Genomic DNA, 19,644 nt, shown 5'->3' with positions numbered 1-19,644 from the left:
ACTGCAGTAATAATGGATAATATTATACTTTTGAGTACCTATGTAATTATTTCGAGCAATCTTTAAAACTTATTTTGAGAAGACTTTGATTATTATAATATTATGACTTGAATTGACCTATAGCTAATTATACATTTTGAAATTGGGAAAACCCAGCTGGCATCATGTTTTTAAACATCTCCACCCACCTACGTTTTGACAGTTTTATAGATAAAATAAAATATGTAAGGAAGACCACCGGGATTATCTTCAATATTAATGTCCATCATTTTTTTCTGCTATCTCAACGTTACCTATGGTTTTTTTTACTTGTTTTTCATTAATGTTCTGTATATAATATTTTATCTGCTGTATGGAAAGATTGTGCAAAGCAGACTCTTTAAGGAAGATTAAATAATATTAAAATCTTGACAAAGACGCATCGGATAATTAAAGAAATAAACAAAATTAATTAATTCATATCTTATTTAATTACCCGTCTGATGTGTGTTTGACGCTTCGGATGCCTGTGATACATGTCATCACAGGAGGCGCAAAACATCTGGCCGTTGCAGTTGAGGCATTTCACAGTCGGCTCGGACGAACCGCACAAATCGCAGCGTTTTCCGGCAATCTTCTTGTTGCCTATTTAAGACAATAATAAACCATCAATAAACATTATCCTCCGATCATTCATAATAAGTTTCACCATAACAAATCTAAAAATTTAACAAATCTTTCTGTAAAATGAGATTCTAAGTTATTGCTAACTCAATTAAGCCTCATTTAATCTCTTTTTCAGTTTCGCTAATTTCACATAGAAGGGTTTTTTCAACACCTTTGAATGGAGTAGCGGAGCTACATAGTCCAAGACTCTGCAGTGCGGGGACTGGAGAGGTTCGAAGTCTATTGGGGACGATTTCTATATGCACATACACCCTTGCATTCCCGACCATGTCTGATCATAATAAGATCATATGGGCCTCCACAGGGTAGACTGAGTAGAGGTTTGTATTAACAGATTTTGTTTTTACGAGAAATGGATGTCAGCCACTTGCTCAACCTATGAGGTTCATACTCTGACTCATACACAAATTGAAAAACAATATGTGTAGGTACTTGCCAGACTCAGTATTCGAAAATGGGACCCACGACATTAATACATACTTATATTAAGTAAATTTTAATTATGTTATTTTATCATAGCTTATCGAAACTTGTGTTGATGGTGGTTAAAGTGCATCTATCATTTGAACTAAAACCAATAAGGCTGGAAATTATTCACTGTGCTCTCTCATTTGTTGAAAATTGTTCTGTACTAATTTGCCGAAATGTCATTGGCTGCATACTGCCTAATACCAATAGGCTGGCCAGTGAACAACCCCGATAAATTTACAAAGTGTCATAAATTATGTACTCATCAAATTAATCTGAACTTAGCTAAATCTTTATCCTAGTAACAGGTAAGTCAATGCGTAAAACAAATTAATGTTTCTTTCTCAGTTGTTAATTATTGTCATAAAATATGACGTATCCCTCGCGTTAAATAAAATAGGTTTGGAAATCCAAGAAATTCTGAGATGGTATTGCAACACAATGAGGAACCGAATGACCACCAAAAGAAATTTACTCATAATTAGTATTTCAGAAAATATTTTTTTCCTATTGAACAGCAGTTTGTGGAAGACATAATAATTGTGATTATTTTGATAAAGTAAAGTACTATTATGTAAATATAATCACTTATATGCCCATGATGGCCGAGCGGTTACGCATCTGGCTTATAATGTCGTGGGTCCCAGGTTCGAATCCCGGGTCTGGTAAAAATTCACTTGTTGTTTTTCAATGTATGTTTGGACCCAAAGTATGGACCTAATAGGTTGACCAAGTGACTAACATCCATTTCTTGTAAAACAAAAATTTGTTAAGAAACCTCTTCGTGAGGCAGCCCAGAGGGTCTATTCTATACACAAGGTGACTATCGACCGCTAAAGTGATAGTATTTATTACATATTTGTATTGAGGTATTATAATTTTTACAATAAGTTAGCCATCTAAACAGTCAAAACTGTCTATCTCGCTCTAAATTTTATCACAGCCAAGAGAGGTGCTGTTAAAATATAGCACTTATTACAACAATTACTAAGTGCTAATACTTTGATACAAACCTACCCTAAGTTTAATAATATTTATCACTTTATCACTTTAGCGGTCGATAAGTCTATAGTCTATAAAAATGGTAACTCATTTAAATAAATGCCCTAATACAAATACAACTATGTTTCATTGAACAATTTATAATAGTTTATTTCTAGGAAACTTAACCAAGGATGTTATTGAAGTAATAGACAAATATTTTTAAATAAATCAATAAAACAGACATAGGTACCTAGACTGTGACGTGAAGCGTGGCCGTTTCGAGAACTACAATGCTGACAATCCTTTCATAATATATCGCAGCGCCACGACGGCGGCCATGACACTTCAACTTATAATATTCGCACTCTACATGAAAATATTATTTTATGGTTGATATAATGATAAGAATTAACTATAATTTTTTTTAAATTGTTTCATCTGAACATCTCGTATCGTGTTATGCTTTTAACTCACCAGTAGGAGATGGGCTGAGATTGGCGTTCATGTACTGCTGCGTTGGAAACTCAATGACCTCATAGTCAGGTTCAGGCATTGGTGATTTGGGTGGCGGAGGGGGACGGCGCATGGCCCCGGGGGTGCGGGGAGCGTTATCATTTGGTGGGGGAAGTGGTGGTGGGTGACCGCTTCTATTGGATTCCACTACTTTCTGGAAAATACAGAAAGAAAACATTAAACTTCTGCATTAGGTAATGGTTTGCGAATAAATTGACTTTTCATCCTGATTGTCAATGGGTATGTACCTAGTGGTTGCTGGTTCTCACACATCAACAATTAACACCCAACAAGATAAAATATGTAAATCAGAGTTTTTCAATCGTTTAATCAGGGCAGCGCACTTGACCCTTAGTCAACATTCAAAATGCAAATATATAAATACAACAGTGATTTAATGATTGTTATTTTGCAAACATATCCTGCGTCTAGCTAATTGCAGGGCTGCAGGGTATTGGGGATGCATAACAGTGGCGAAGGGTGGAAGTAGGCTGTCAAGATTTGACATAGATAGTGCACAATAAACTTTGTCAGTCATACTCATTTGTTTACATTGAACTTTTAAAACAATTTGCAGATGGTGCTGGTTAGTTTTTAAAATTCAATTAAACACTGCCTCAACCAAACCATAATAGTTTAGGTATACTATGGATGATCCGATAAATGGTGCACACATTTTCAGTCATACTTATGTGTTTTCGTTTAAACCAGTGTCTGCCAAACTTTATTACTTCGCGGCACACTGGTGAATGGGATTTGTTCCGCGGCACACCAAATAAAAATGCCTTAAAAAAGGTAATGTACCTTATTAATATGAATAAAAGAAATCATAGTGTAGGTAACAATTTTTAATGTCCTTTTCAGATCGGCCGATAATTGTTTACTTCGCCACTGACTGAAAAACTTCATAATTTTACCATAGTGGATCGGCATTAGTAGTGTTGGATGATTATTATAAAATATTATATGAAAAGATTATAATTAATTTGTATGAATGAATTTGAAAATTATAAAAAGATGTGATTGGGCCATTGATACATTTAATATGTGTAAATGTTCACTTCTACTTATTACTAGTCATAATTTGTCTTCTCCTAAATATGTAATTAAAACATACATGCAGCAATATAATCTTTTAAAGTGGGTTTAATGATTTATTTCCTTCCAAATTTAAAAATTACCCAGTATTAATTAGCCTAACTATCATAATAGGTATTAATAATTAATTAAGGGGTGAAATTATTTTTCTATTGCTAATAAAATTATCGAATAATAATTGGGCTTCTAAGTGAATTGCTGAGATAGAATAGAGAATAGAATTGTTATAAATTAAAAACCTAATTTCGTTAGATTGGTTTTATTATTGGACTAAAGCGATTTTCTGATATCGCCGAGATCTTGTTGTGGGACAGTAGTTTAATAATTTATTCATATTGATACCGTCTAAACCATGGCATCCTCAGAGGATCCAAGGCCATGAGGCCTGAATCATCATTGGGCTGATTCATGCAAAAATGAACAGATCGACTGCGAGGCAAATTTCTAGCCCGTAAGCAAATAGTAATTATTAATATCATTTTTTAATATTATTACCTACATTAGCCTTCATCCAATTTTGACCAATAGGTATTAAATTCGTACACTTACCTACATAAATATTGAAAGCAAAGTTCCCAGCCATACAATGTACCTAGCACCTAGAATATCTGATTTGAGATTACTTTGAAAAAATATGTATTTGTACCTAGTTCAAATAATTCAAAATATGTACCTACCTAGCAAAGAAATACAGCCTTTTCAAAGCAGGTACCTAAAAAAGGTCTAGCTGCATAGACTATAGATACATCTAGACGCCACCCGTTGCACTGCTAAATGAAGCTACGTGTCGTGCGTTTGGTTTGTGAGCGAGCGAAACCATTCGCCTACAAATGTTCGAGACCATAGACCATTTCGCTAGTGCTCGCCCAAAGTGCTCGCACGAGACGCTCGGAATTAAAATATAATTTCTGTTTTTTTACGTTATATAGTATTTTTAAGCAGTCAAAATGCAACCAATTAGGTAAAGATATCCATAATTTATGTTATTTTAAAGAAACACTAGGTCACTGATATTAAAATAAATAATAATATACAAATAAATTGTCACGAACATGTATCAACTTACCTATGAAACGTAATACCACCTTCTTGCTTATCAGTACGGCTACCATATTTTAATACAAAACGCAGAACCACCTTTCCTACTTAATTAACTAAAAATATTTACCACTGTTCTATGTTTAACACAAAAAATAGCAAATTTAGCAACACGAACTCGCAGATTATCAATGCTACGTGAAGCGATTCAGCACGAATTGCCGGCGATAATTTTGGAAACCATCTCAAAAATATGTAGACCTTTTATCTTACTCTAGCGCGTGTCGCCGAGATCATAAGGGTGCCGAATACTTTCTCACTCGCACTCATGCATCGTTTTTGTTCAGGCCTTGTCTAGCTGACTATTTCTGTTGTGAGCGAAATTCTCAGAAATAAGCCAGGTACATAATATGCAGAGTGTTTTTGTCATTTTTGAGTGACAGAATTTGTTTTATTTTATTCTTGCCTAGAGTTGACCTGCTCTCCAAAAAGGGATTATTCATCCCCATTCGGGTTTTGGTCTCTGCCGACGTCGGCTGTGGCGCCGCGCTCCCGGCGTCACTGCCATTTTAAATTTAATTATTTTTTTTTAAATATTTTTTTTGTTAAATATTTTGTACGCTGTACTTTATTGTATTTATATTCCGAACAATAAACGCCCTGTTTTCGCCTGTACTTCCGCGTTGTCAATCAACACAAACATGTCCCCGAAAGAAGCAGACGATACCACCGTGACTTGACGATTGACATTCATCATCAGGGGGGTCCAGCGCATTTACCTACACCCCCCCCCCCTTTCGGAGGTGACAATATTAAAAGTAACTTTGACGATTTTCTACGTCTAATACGGGCTGTTTCCTTCTTAGACACTCGTGTACTGGCCGAAAACAGCCGAACACAACCGAACATCAAAAGGTTCAGTTTTATGTTGTCTGACTATAGTAGAACGTTTTCGAGTTTTTATCACTTATCAGTAAGTTAATCGCTCTATTACAGATAGTTTTGTTTATTTCTTTATACCTCAGTTGAGGCATGGTCTAAAAAGATCGTGGCTAGGCGATGCGCGGATTGCGGGTCGCGGGTGCAAATGACGCATGCCGAACGAAACATAATTTGTCATATAAATCCAACATGCGCCCATTTAATGTTCTGTTTATTGTATCCGTTCAGTTACGCTCCTGTGCCATTGCGTACTTGCCCAGCGCGGATTATTCGATTCAATGATTCGATTCGGTCAGTTAAATGTGGGCAAAGGGAGGGCTACAACGGCGGAGCTTATCAAGACGGTTCGGGAAATGGACATCGATTTGGTCCTGATTCAGGAGCCTTACTCCTACGGCCCCAACCTGGGTTTTAGTGGGGGTCGGGTGATGCACCACGGCCTGGGGTCTTCTTCCTGCATCTTCGTTGCGAAACCTACCCTAGTGGTGCTAAACCTTGCCCATCTGTCGAGCGAACTCTTTGCCGTAGCGGAGGTCTCCGACCGATCGGGGAACTCCATTGTGGTGGTCTCTTCCTACTTTAAATTCAGCGTAAACATCCTGAAATGCGTCGAGCAGCTCGGTAAAATTTTGGTTGCATGCCGTGGCAAACAGATTATGGTGGGAGCGGACGTCAACGTTCAATCATGGCTGTGGGCCCCTCGGGGGCCGCGGTTTGGCCGGGACAATCCGGCACCCCTCGAGAAACTCGTGCCAACTCACGACCTGACGGTGCTGAATAACTCTAATGGTCCAGCCAGATTCTCCACCAACAATGGGGAATCTCACATTGATGTCACTTTGATATTCACTGGTTCTGCCGGACGCGTCGTGAACTGGACTGTCCATATGGACGCGTCAGCAAGCGACCACCGTCTGATCACGTTCGCCCACAGGACCGAGAGGGGCCACGCGTCTCTCGCTCCACTTGTGAGCGAGCCACTGCCGAGGTGTTTCAGGACCAAGGGAACCGACTGGGTACATTTTGACCGCGAGTTTGCTGAGGGTCTGGACAGGATGGCCTCGCACCCTCCGCCAAAGGACATGCACGCTGGGGCTGAGGACCTCACGAATCTCATGATTGAAAAAGCGGAGAGCACTATCGGAAAAACGACTCCAAGACCGCCGGACCTCGCACCCTGGTGGAAGCCGAGACTGACAAGACTGAGAGACGCGATGAGGAGGGCCAGAAGGGCCTTACAAGCAGCGCGAAGATCGCTGGAGGGGCCGCTGCAGGCGGACCATCCGATTGCGGTCACATACAGGACCACTAGACTCAAGTACAAAAAGAAAATCAGTAAAGCTAAGAAGATGCACTGGAGGGAGTTCGTCACTGAAATGGGTGGCAATGATCCGTGCCCCCCCCCCTTCCGCGTGATGAAGTTGGGCTCACGGCCCAGAAAAGTCATGTCGGCGGTACGGCGCCCCGACGGACCGTTCACCAATAGCTCTGAAGAGTCCGCCACAGTCCTGTTGGATGCTCTTATCCCGCAGGACAACGAGTCGCTCGACATTGACAACGACCGATTTCAGCAGCTTCGCGTCTATGCGCTGTCCCCTTAAACACTCCGCGATCCGCAGCCACTACCATGTCCGAACTAGGGATCCTAGGGAAGCCCCGGGGCTTGACTGCATAGATAACGCGCTAGCGAGAAGGGCGTGTTCTCTTGCCTCACACGAGATCAACAAAGTAAAGGAAGAAGGGTCACCTCACGGTGATCCCCAAAGCCGGCAGTCGCCCTCCTTGTGACCCAAAAGCGTATAGACCGATTACGCTCCTTCCCATCTTCGGGAAGATATTGGAAAGAATGATAAACAGCAGGATTGAGTCCCACCTGTCGGAAAACTGTCCAATCTCTCAAAGACAATTTGGGTTTAGACCCGGAAAGTCCACCGAGGATGCGATTCGCTTTGTGATCGATTCTGTGGAGAGCTCTGGCAAGGACCTCGTTGCCGGAATTTTTCTCGACATCGCGGGCGCGTTTGATACTGCGTGGTGGCCCTTGGTTCTGGCAAAGCTTCGGCTGAGACAGATCCCCGGGGACCTCTTTGCCTTGGTTCAAAGCTACTTCAGCAATAGGGAGATAACCTACGACTCCGGCCCCAGCCTGATTCACAGGAGGACCACCATATGGTGTCCCCAGGGCTCCGTCCTGGGACCCCTTTTGTGGAACATACTGTTTGACGACGTTCTGTCCCTGCCACTGCCTCCGGGCTGCACGCTCGTTGCGTACGCCGACGCCTGCTTGTTGGGGCGACGAGCCGACCGGCACTTGAGCGTGCAGCTACGGACGCCTTGGGCAGAATCCTCAATTGGGGGTTGCTGAACAAGCGGACCTTTGCCCCGAGCAAGACGGAAGCTGTCCTCCTCAGGGGTAGTTCTCGGGTCAACATAACTCGACGGCCGCCCACGGTTCGTTTTGGCCAGACCTCAGTGCGTTTCTCCGAAAGGGTTACATATCTGGGAGTAATTCTTGATGACAAGCTGTCTTTCGTTCACCACGCCAAGACGGCCGTCTCTGAGGCCAATTCGGCCTATCAGAGAATGGCCCAAATGGCGTGCAGCAATTGGGGACTTAAGCCTAGAGCCCTTAAGGTTGCATACGGCGCAATTTTCATGGGAATTGCCGGTTACGCCTCCAGCATTTGGCATCCCGAGTAAACTCCTTAACTCTCGTGAGACGCGCACTACTAAGCGGGCAGCGACTTGCGCTGATCTCGCTTACCAAAGTCTACCGCACAACTTCTACTGACGCGCTTGCCGTACTCGCGGGGGTGCTACCCCTCGATCTGCACGTCCAAGTCAGAGGATCGATCACCCTCCTCTTGAGGGGGATCAGCACAACACTCGCCGGTGTCCATCTGACACCACCGCAGAGATCCGAGGACGTTCCTCACAGGAAGACTGTAAGTGACATTGTGTACAAGACCGAATTTTCGGCATGGCAGGCGAGGTGGACCGCCTCCCCCAAGGGGCGGCACAATTACCGTTTTTTTCCAGACGTATTCTGCAGGCACCAAACTAGAAGACTCCAACCTTCGCCAGATTAGCCAGTTCCTCACCGGCCATGGCAACTTCGCCGCCAGACTCCACGAGTTTGGCTTGATAGTAGATGGGCCGGGTTGTACCTGCGGGCATGACCACCAAGATGTTGAACACATCCTCTGGGATTGCCCGCTTATAGAACTCGAACGAGCGGAGCTGTTTGCCAGGGTCCGTCCTCACACGGGCCCAATTGGGCATGGAGATCTGATAGCAACCGAGGCCAACTTTGCGGCATTCGAGAAATTTGCAGCGTCGTATGGGGAGCGGGATAGTCCCGACTCTTCTGTAGACTCATCTATTTCAATTCGTGACACTCAGTATGCGGGTACACAAAGCAAGAGGACGTTCTACAGAATTGGCCTTGAGAATTGAAAATATGATTTTTTAACATGTGGTCCATAATATCTGGTCTACTAGTTAATATAAAAAGGTCGTGTGTAAGTTGTTTGTGTCAATAAATTTGCTCTATGACTGATCAGACTCATATTTCACATTTATTTCATTAGGGCTGTCGAAGACATAAATCATAAATAATTATAATTTTAAATTTTTATTTATAATATGTATTATTTAAGTTTTGTGCATCTAATGCCGGGTCCACACTGGCAACAAGTTAAGTTGCTGGCAACCTCGTTAGATTTTACGATAATTATGATGATTATCGTAAAATTTCTTAAGCAATTATGGTAAGTATCGTAAAATTTAATGAGGTTGCCAGCAACTTGTTGCCAGTGTGAAAATGGCTTAATATCCACTGTGGTTCACGTAGTGGCATGGACCTGGGGTTAACTAATTCAGGAAGTCAACACCCATGATAGAATTTTTTCCAGTTTTGGTTGCATTATACCTATTCCAAAACTCTTCTTTAAAATTCGTTTCCGATTTTATAAATGGAAATTTCTCGGTGTACATAGTAAACAAACCTACGAATAAAAAAAGACAAGAAGTAACATACTGATTCATCGCAGTAAAATCTGGCAATCAAATTCGCCATTTTGAAAAGCGACGATTTTGCGTAAACAAATATCACGTGGTCTGTACGTGTGTGGCAAACTTCGAATGTGTTTGTAATTTTGTGTATTTTATGTTTGTGTATCACGCATTGTCGGCCATATTTGCCGGCCTTTCTGATTGCAGTGATTTGTACACATCTTCCTTCCTGTCTTTTTTTATTCATAGAAACAAACAGTATTTTTTATTAGTTACTAGCTGAAGTACCCGGCTTCGCACAGGGTCGCTTCGTGGTTATATTTATCTTAGATATTTGAAAAATAATAAGAGGTAATTATTTTTTTATTATTAAAATATCTGTGTAATACAATATGGCGATATGAAAATAATTCTAATAGGAGTAAAGGTCAAACATAAGAACACTAAATTAAAATCGAATCCAAAATATGAAAACGTTATTAATGTTATTAATATGTAGTAAAAAAAAAATCAAAATTGGATGGGACAAACAAACTACAAACTTTGTATGTTATATAATAATAATTTAGAAACCTTCGTAGGTGTGCGCACACAACTGACAAAAGTTTCATCGCAATCGGATGAATGGTATAGGAACGCATACGAATAGTAGAAGAAGATGATTTTCTAATTCAGAAATCTTCGTGGGCATGCGCATGACAACTCACCAAAGTTTCATTGCAATCGGATTAATGGTATAGGAACGCATACGAATAGAAAAAGAAGAAGATGGTTGTACTAATTCAAAAACCTTCGCGGGCGTGCGCACAACAACTGGTCAAAATTTCATCACAATCGGATGAATGGCATAAGAACGCATACAAATAGAAGAAGAAAAAGATGGCTGTACTAATTCAGAAACCTTTGCGGGCGTGTGCACAACAACTGGTCAAAATTTCATCACAATCGGATGAATGGCATAAGAATGCATACAAATAGAAGAAGAAAAAGATGATTGTACTAATTCAGAAACCTTTGCAGGCAAGGGCACAACACTTGATCAAAATGTCATTGCAATCGGATGAATGGTATAGGAACGCATACGAATAGAAGTAGAAGATGATTTTCTAATTCAGAAATCTTCGTAGGCATACGCACGACAACTCACCAAAGTTTCATTGCAATCGGATGAATGGTGTAGGTAGGCATTCGAATAGAAGAAGAAGATGATGGTTGTACTAATTCAGAAACCTTCGCAGGCGTGCGCACGACAACTCACCAAAGTTTCATTGCAATCGGATCAATGGTATAGAAACGCATACGAATAGAAGAAGAAGAAGACGGTTGTACTAATTCAGAAACCTTTGCGGGCTTGCGCACAACAACTGGTCAAAATTTCATCGCAATTGGATGAATGGTATAAGAACGCATACGAATAGAAGAAGATAGAATAGAAGAAAAAGAAGATGAAAATGGTTGTATCAATTCAGAAACCTTTGCGGGCGTGAACACAACACATAATCAAATTTTCATTGCAATCGGATGAATGGTATAGGAACGCATACGAATAGAAGAAGAAGAAGATGGTTGTACTAATTCAGAACTCTTCACGGGCGTGCTCACAACAACTGTTCAAAATTTCATCGCATCGGATGAATGGTATAAGAACGCATACAAACAGAAGAAAAAGAAAATAGTTGTAACAATTCAGAAACCTTTGCGGCGTGAGCACAACACTTCATCAAAATTTCATTGCAATCGGATGAATGGTATAGGAACGCATACGAATAGAAGATATAATAGAAGAAGAAGATGGTTGTACTAATTCAGAAACCTTCGCGGGTGTTGGCACAATTACTGACGAAAATTTTATTGCAATCGGATGAATGGAATAGGAACGCATACGAATAGAAGAATATAGAATAGAAGAAGAAGAAGAAGAAGATACGAATAGAAGATAGAATAGAAGAAGAAGATGGTTGTACTAATTCAGAAACCTTCGCGGGTGTTGGCACAATTACTGACGAAAATTTTATTGCAATCGGATGAATGGAATAGGAACGCATACGAATAGAAGAATATAGAATAGAAGAAGAAGAAGAAGAAGATACGAATAGAAGATAGAATAGAAGAAGAAGATGGTTGTACTAATTCAGAAACCTTCGCGGGTGTTGGCACAATTACTGACGAACATTTTATTGCAATCGGATGAATGGAATAGGAACGCATACGAATAGAAGAATATAGAATAGAAGAAGAAGAAGAAGAAGAAGGTGGTTGTACTAATTCAAAAACCATTGCGGGTGTTACCACAACAACTGACGAAGGTTTCATTGCAATCGGATGAATGGTATAGGAACCATACGAATAAAAGAAGATAGAATGAAGAAGAAGAAGAAGATGATACTTTTTCTAATTCAGAAACCTTCATGGGTGTGCATACAACCACTTACCAAAATTTCATTGCAATCGGATGAATGGTATAGGAACCATACGAATAAAAGAAAATATAATAAAGAAGAAGAAGAAGATGATGATTTTTCTAATTCAGAAACCTTCATGGGTGTGCATGCAACCACTTACCAAAATTTCATTGCAATCGGATGAATGGTATAGGAACGCATGCGGGACAGATACACAGACAGACAGACATACAGACATTCATTTTTATATATTATTATAGCCTATACTCTTCCCGCAAGTGCAAGCAATAAGTTTACAAAGTTTTATCGCAATCGGATGAACGGTATGGCTGCGCATTAAATACGAACAAACAAACACACAAATATTAATTTTTATATATTAGAAGATATGAAGTTGGCATTGAATTTGTTATAAAATAATACACAATTAAAAGATTTTGAAATAGAAAAAAACACATTTCCAAGCTTTCAGCCGTGCTCACTCATGCATGTCATTCGTCATTTAGATAAGTATATACACATTTTGATGTTATCTTTGCAAAGTGCGAATGTAATGTTTTCAAATAATTGATATGGATTAATTATACCATCGTATTATTTTCTCGAAATCATAAACATACTATAATAGTATTTGAGTATCAACCTATGTTCAATTTGAATTGGGTTATAATACTAATATACCCGTATATATATCAATAGTATGTTTGCTACAAAATCCACCCAAGTTATCAGTACGTACTTGCACAGGTTTGATTAAAAACTGTGATGAAATTAACATTTTAAAAATATTAATGCTTAATATTATTTTGACAGCCCTGTTTTCTGATCGGCTTCATCTCGCAGGTGTTCATAAAATAATAATCATGCTCCGCGCGGCAGACAATATCAGTAATAATAATAATGTTTCTTGAAATAAAATCTCCGATGATTAGTGATTTTTGCGAAAAGATCGATTTAAATTAATGTAGTTACGACGCCGAGGTCCTTTTCATACTGAATTATATTTGAATGTCGAGCTCTTCAGCGGCCCCTTAACGTCAGCGGACAGCAGAGCCAGTCCAAAAAACAAAAATTTTCTTTCTTAACTTTCTTCTTTAAGCACTAGGGTGCATGGTTGCAGCATCAGTCCTGTGCGGCTCCGTCTTGGGATGGAATGAGTACTTAAAGTCACTTCTTTCAGACATGTTTAAAGCGTCATAGAAAGCGGCCGTGCATATCCACGGCTGTGCATATATGACGGGTGGTGGTGGGCACTTTAACGTATGTTCTATTAGTAACAATAGTAATATATTCATTGACAGGTTTTCTTTTTCAAGTAAATGGGTAACGTTTTTAGTCCTCTTTACACGATTTAAGAATTAATACCCTCGTCGCCATCACGAAACAAATTGACGTATTCACACCTTGACCTTCGCTCTCCGAATGCCAGAGAGTCCAAAATTTCGTTGCGCCTATAGTTGAAAATTATTTGCCGTTTCACTGATGTATCGTCTTAAGCCCTGCATATAAAAAAACCTTAATCGATAAAAAATATTCATCTATTTATATAATATCTAAAATGATGTGTTGTTTAATGACTTAATTTTAGATATTTTAAGGATAAACTATATTTTTTTACAATTATCTACTATGGCTTGGATTAGGCAGGGCTTAATTGAATTTTACAAACTAACAAACACTATCTATACATTGTAGTATTAGTCCAATGAAAACAAACACACTTGACTGACAAAGTTTATTTTGCACTGTGCATTATTTATGTCAGATCTTAAATGCCTACATCCACCCTTCACCACTGATGCATTGCATCCGAGTAGCAAAATATTTGACAAAATATTTATTAATAATATTCTTAAAAATATATTAAATTTAATTATATAAATTGCAATATTGTTATGATTAGGGAATCCAATCCCGAGCCAAAATTCTGATCCCGGGATTTCGGGATTACAATTTGACAATCCCGGGATTGGCATTTTTTCTATTGTTAATATAATTTTTTTATATTCACAAATAACATTGATAAAATCGTTCAAAAATAAATCTAGTATAATTTATACAATTTAAGACATGTATTGTTAATATTGTATACGTTCAATCTTGGAAATACACAAGTTTAATGGAGTAAATAATATTGTAATATAAATAATAATGTGAATTTAATTCAAAGACTTAATGAATGGATTATCGAGATTTAAAATAGTAAAGCAAATAATCATGGCGTACTTATGGCCTTTCCGCTTCATAAACTAATTAGTCAGCCAAATATGAAACTGCCGTAAAACGTATGATATCATGGTGGAATTACTTTTTTAAAAGTGCGAAGCATTGTATTTTCTAATCTTTCCATTTTTAATAATTTATGTGAAAAAATAAAATAAATCGGCAACCTACACATGGGTATAAATCAAACTTCATTCAAACTCAGATTATTTCTAATGTAGTTATTTTTTATTAAAAGTATTTTTCTGTTATGTTTTCGCTTTTATTTTATTTTCCATAAAAATTGATAAAAAAAATCAATCCCGAAATCCCGGGATTATGTTTATCAATCCCGGAATTCATAGGTATCGAAAATAGCTCGGGATCCCTAGTTATGATATACGTATGTTGTGCACCACTGAAGGATAGCATTTACTAAGTAATATCAAATGGAATGAACACAAAACATAATAATTAAAAATACAAAATATAATACCTATTGAGGAGCATTCCAGTCTATGATTATTGGGTCACAGTTGTGTAAGAAAAACTGAAAAGCATTCTTTTAAAGTCCAAATACATACAATGGACGTTTAAATGCAAAAATATTATGTAAGGGAAGTTGTTTCATAAATTTATTCCATGTACACGTTTGTTTGTTATCAATGAGCATTTTTTTTAAATCATGCTTTTCATGATACTGCAAAAGTTTTTGATTACTATCAATATTATAATACTTTAATATAATATTTCATGTTAAAAATTCACCGCTTTTGTTGAACTTGGTAATTTTTCTCTTAAAAAGAAAATTTTAATATTAGACTTCTTTCAGTTTACATCTGTAAAGTTATACTTGTTGCAACTATTAGAAAATATGTATAATTGTAGTCGGAGATATTCACTAGGCTCTTTTTTGGTACGTTCAAGATAGATTTAATTTTAACTCAAAAAAAAGTTTCTTCGTTTTCGCCACTGCTATTTTATTTAATTATCTGCTGATTAGGTGCCACGTGTAGTTACAATAAGAATTATTTAATTTTCATTAGAAGTGAGTGACGGGCACTCATTAGTTTGTAAATCAACGTGTCATTATTAAACTACTATTAATCTCAAATAATATACGGATATGGTATTTATTATGCAGTACGGAAATTGACCGCACTGAAAAGAAAAAATGAGCGGGAGAAAAATTGAGTTTAAAAAAAGGCGGGAAGTAGATATTATTTGTCAATTTTTACTTTTTGACGTAAATTGTAGGTAGGTATATATAGGTTTATAAAATATATTATTCCACACATGTAACATAATAATTCTAATATTTATGGTAGATAGCCATTAAATAATTCCCTTTTTAAGGTAAATGGGGTAGCCGGGTGGTTTAAGGTGTCAAGAGATCAGAAAAGAATCAGATTTTTAAAAGAGGTCTGATATCAACCGAATGATAGAAAATATAATAAGAATAAGAAAATTAATTTACCATCCATTGAGGCATTGCCCTCGGCATTCGAAATCGATTGTTGGCAGCTGCGTCAACGGCCACCGGCCGCCACTGATCTTTCGGTTTCTAAAAATGTAAACAATCGAAGCCATTAATATTAAAAATATTAATATTTCATTATGATGTAGCACCTCTATCTATCACATATTATGTAGGTACGATATAAATGTTATGTTATATCTTATAAACACGACACACACAGTCAGATTTAAGCTTCAAGGGGCCGTGGACTAACATATTTATTTTGAGGCACAAAAAAAAAACATTTTCATCACATCACAAATGTTTGAATACATATTTTTAAATTCATGACGATGTAGAAAATGACCTTTCACTTTGGCAATAAGTCGAAGGTTTAGAAATGTACCTATTCGAAATTCGCACATTTGTGCAAAAGTTGTCTTTTCGACGTCATCTTCAATTAGCTCATAAAATTTCACAAACTCCGCTCCACTAGCAAATGAATTTATTGTTTTTTTCGTCTTCGTTTATCTTTCTGGGGCCCGATTTCCTAACTATCGTCTCGTGTGGCACCAGACGACATGACGTCAGCCAATATATGCCGCCCGCTCGAGCGTGTATTGGCTGACGTCACAATTACGTCATGTCGTCTGGTGCCACACGAGACGATAGTTAGGAAATCGGGCTGCTGTCTTCCAATTTAGGCACCAGCGACGTCCCGTGGCGGCAGGCAGGTCACACGTTGCGTAGGGGCAGCATGTAATAAAGGGTGGCGAATGAAGGAGCGAATACAAATACTACAACTTTTGAGAGCAGTGGCGGTTTTCCATGAAGTAGACGATACTGTTGCCTCGCTAGAAAGTATCGACATCTTAGTTAAAAAAATAATCGAAGCATAAAATTCCTGACAACATAACTCATTGTAATTAAATACATATTGTTATGGAAGTTTATCGCATAATATGAAACATATTCACTCTAGACCTGTCAGCGCCACAGATCCCCCCCGTACCTAAAACCACCACTGTTTGAGAGTAGATTTCGCGGATATGCTCTAATTATCAGTAGATGGTTATTTTCCTTTTTAAGATAGCCAAAAAAAAGAATAAAATAGGTAACCTAACAAATTTGCAGACAATATGAAACTAAAAATAAAAGGGAGCGGCATTCTAAGTCTGCTGAAGGGCGGCACCTTGCACAGGGACATCACTGTTGGTTTATCTATGTCTATCATCAATCTAGAGCTGTTTATTTTTTTTTAATCATAAAATAATAAAACAATGCAGACTATTTTCTACATTATCTCGAATAACTGTCTTCACATAGTCTTCACAATAAAATTACACACAATATATCAATTTATTTTGAAATCAAACTATATATTTCGTGGGCACATGTTTCACACTCACAAATATTTTGGTACCTAAATATTGTGCGTAGAAAACTAAAAAAACAAATAGTTCAATACATAAATCCTAAGTACCAATTAATTGTAATTTAAAATTTTCATTATTGTTTTAATAATAAATAATGAATTTGTCTTGTTACAGTTGAATTATAATCTCCCATGATTAGGGATTGCAATACTGAATGAAAATGTCAATACCGGTTTCTCTGTATTTCTTATTGAATAGGTACCGGTATTTCTTAAACATTAAAAAAATACAAGTACGTGCTTACATATAGATATTAAAATCTTTTTAAAATATTATTTTATAGCAAAAACCTACATACCTACATTTATAATGTTGACATTTATATTTATATATTGATCATAATTGTAGAACTAGTGATTTTGTACAAATAATTTGAATATATTGATAATTTTAACTAAAGCCCTCAAAAGTTCATCAAGTGCAAATAAGTCCGGCTGCAGGAAAAGCTTCTTAAATTCAACGCTTGTACAGTCATCAATAATTATAGAATAGTTGAACATTTTTGTCACGGATGTTTTCTATTTCGAAATAATGTTATGATAATTCATCGCAACAATTACTTATATAAATATATTTGATGAAATTTCTTTTATTATTTTTTCACATCTGTTGGATTCACTCAATATATTTGCACTTTAGCAGCACATAACTAATAATTCATTTTCAAAAACGTAAACGAGCTTGCTTTCTTAATACCGGTATTCCGTAATTCTGGTATTTTGGATTTTTAGAACCGGTATTTCGGTATTGATAAATACTGGAATACCGGTTTTGAAATACCGGTATTGTAATCCCTACCCATGATATGTAGGTAGGTACTAAGAGTATAAATTTACAAAAATGACTTTTTAGTTTTTGCTATTTTTTGAATATTCGGGACATAATCATATTATGGCATTAGGAGTTTCAGGATCTGAGGATTTATACAGAACGAAGCAAAATTGAGATCTCTTTGAGACTGCTCTTTTATCTTGATAATTAAATATAAATACTCCTATCATATTATCATATCATAATAATTAATTCATTGTATTAGACGGTGGCGTCCCTAGACAAAATGCTGCCCCTGGGCAGCGTCAAAGTACCACCCCGTTTTTATACAGTATTTTTTATCATCCGTGTCGTTTATGTTCACAATGGACGTCGAAGGGCGACGGATGTAAACTAGACGTCGCGAACCCGACACAAAATGCAAGTCTTGTTAAACTTTTTATGTTAATTAATACGTCATTTTGTTTCCAACTATTGAGTTGAAATTTTTAATGGAAAGATATTTTCGTTATTACTATTTCTCTAGAATTCAAATGATTCTCCTCGATTTGCCGCCCTTCGAGTAACTGCCGCCCCCAAGCGACGCTCAATCTGCCTACCCCCACGGGACGTCACTGGTATTAGATCATCTAGTGAAATTGCTCTCCTGAAAAGTTTTTTTTATTGAATTATACACACTTTTAGTAGGTACGTAACATGAATAACACGACGGATACAGTATTACTTAGTATTTGTTAGCGAAACGCCATTTTGTAGAATTCAGTCATACTCTAATCATGTCATTAGGTACTTTTACTACAGTTTTATATATTTACGTGTAGGTAACTTTGCAACGGGAACTTTGCAAACCAGGAAAATATAATTGTACGCGCCGACAGATTCATAACTATAATTATGAATTTATTGACGTGCTATTGGTGATAGGTACTCATTAACCACCATATTAGAAAATAATAATAATTGTGTACATATTTAAGGCTATTCTTCAGCTGGGGCACAGTCTAAAACGATCGTGACTACACGACGCGAAGATTGTGCAAATGACGCGTACAAAACAAAACATAATTTGTCATAAAAAGTCAACATGCTTCCATTTAATGTTATGTTTATTGTTCTATTACTAATAATAATAATATGTTCATTGACATATTTTCTTTTTCAAGTAAATGGGTAACGTTTTTAGTCATCTTTACACGATTTAAGAATTAATTCCTCGTCGCCATCACAAAACAAATTTACGTGTTCACAGCTCGACTTTCGCTCTCCGATTGCCAGCTAGTCCAAAATTTCGTCGCACCTATGTATGTAAATAGCTAACCTACTTTGTGAGAAGCAGAAGAGTAGGTTAGGTATATTAAAACTACTACCGGATTGGGTTAACATTTAAAAATACTATGTAAAAATTGGACATATCATTATCAGTTATAATATTATAACCAGCGCTCGAAATAGAAAAAATTGCAAACCGGAGCGCTCGATAATTTTCCGAAAATATTAACATTGTTATCTAATTATTGTATATGACATATTTTATAAAAATAAGTGTGTTCGATTTTTTATTATATGACATATCTGGCTCAGACGGTCAAATTAATATTTCCACGAGACGGAACGATAATTTTGGAGATTTTATGAACCGGAACGGTGCTCC

At 37.4% G+C, this 19,644-nt stretch overlaps 1 protein-coding gene across 2 annotated transcripts in view; it reads right to left on the bottom strand.

Moving 5' to 3' along the window:
• Window positions 1-19,644, bottom strand: part of LUBEL (Linear Ubiquitin E3 ligase) — a 54,037-nt gene that overhangs the window by 29,166 nt on the left and 5,227 nt on the right. For both annotated transcript variants that reach the window (XM_085956001.1, XM_085956002.1), the window contains exons 2-4: window positions 15,805-15,891; window positions 2,593-2,785; window positions 476-624 (exon numbers count right to left, since the gene is read on the bottom strand). In XM_085956001.1, the coding sequence (XP_085812127.1) occupies window positions 476-624; window positions 2,593-2,785; window positions 15,805-15,891 (429 nt within the window). The remainder of the gene's footprint in view (window positions 1-475; window positions 625-2,592; window positions 2,786-15,804; window positions 15,892-19,644) is intronic.

The sequence above is a fragment of the Rhyacophila brunnea genome, unplaced genomic scaffold, assembly GCF_057557595.1.
Source record: "Rhyacophila brunnea isolate RB1 unplaced genomic scaffold, BYU_Rbru_1.0 scaffold_5, whole genome shotgun sequence".
NCBI classification, from domain to species: domain Eukaryota; kingdom Metazoa; phylum Arthropoda; class Insecta; order Trichoptera; family Rhyacophilidae; genus Rhyacophila; species Rhyacophila brunnea.
Note: the sequence above shows the minus strand (reverse complement) of the source record. Positions and strands in the feature narration are given on the sequence as shown.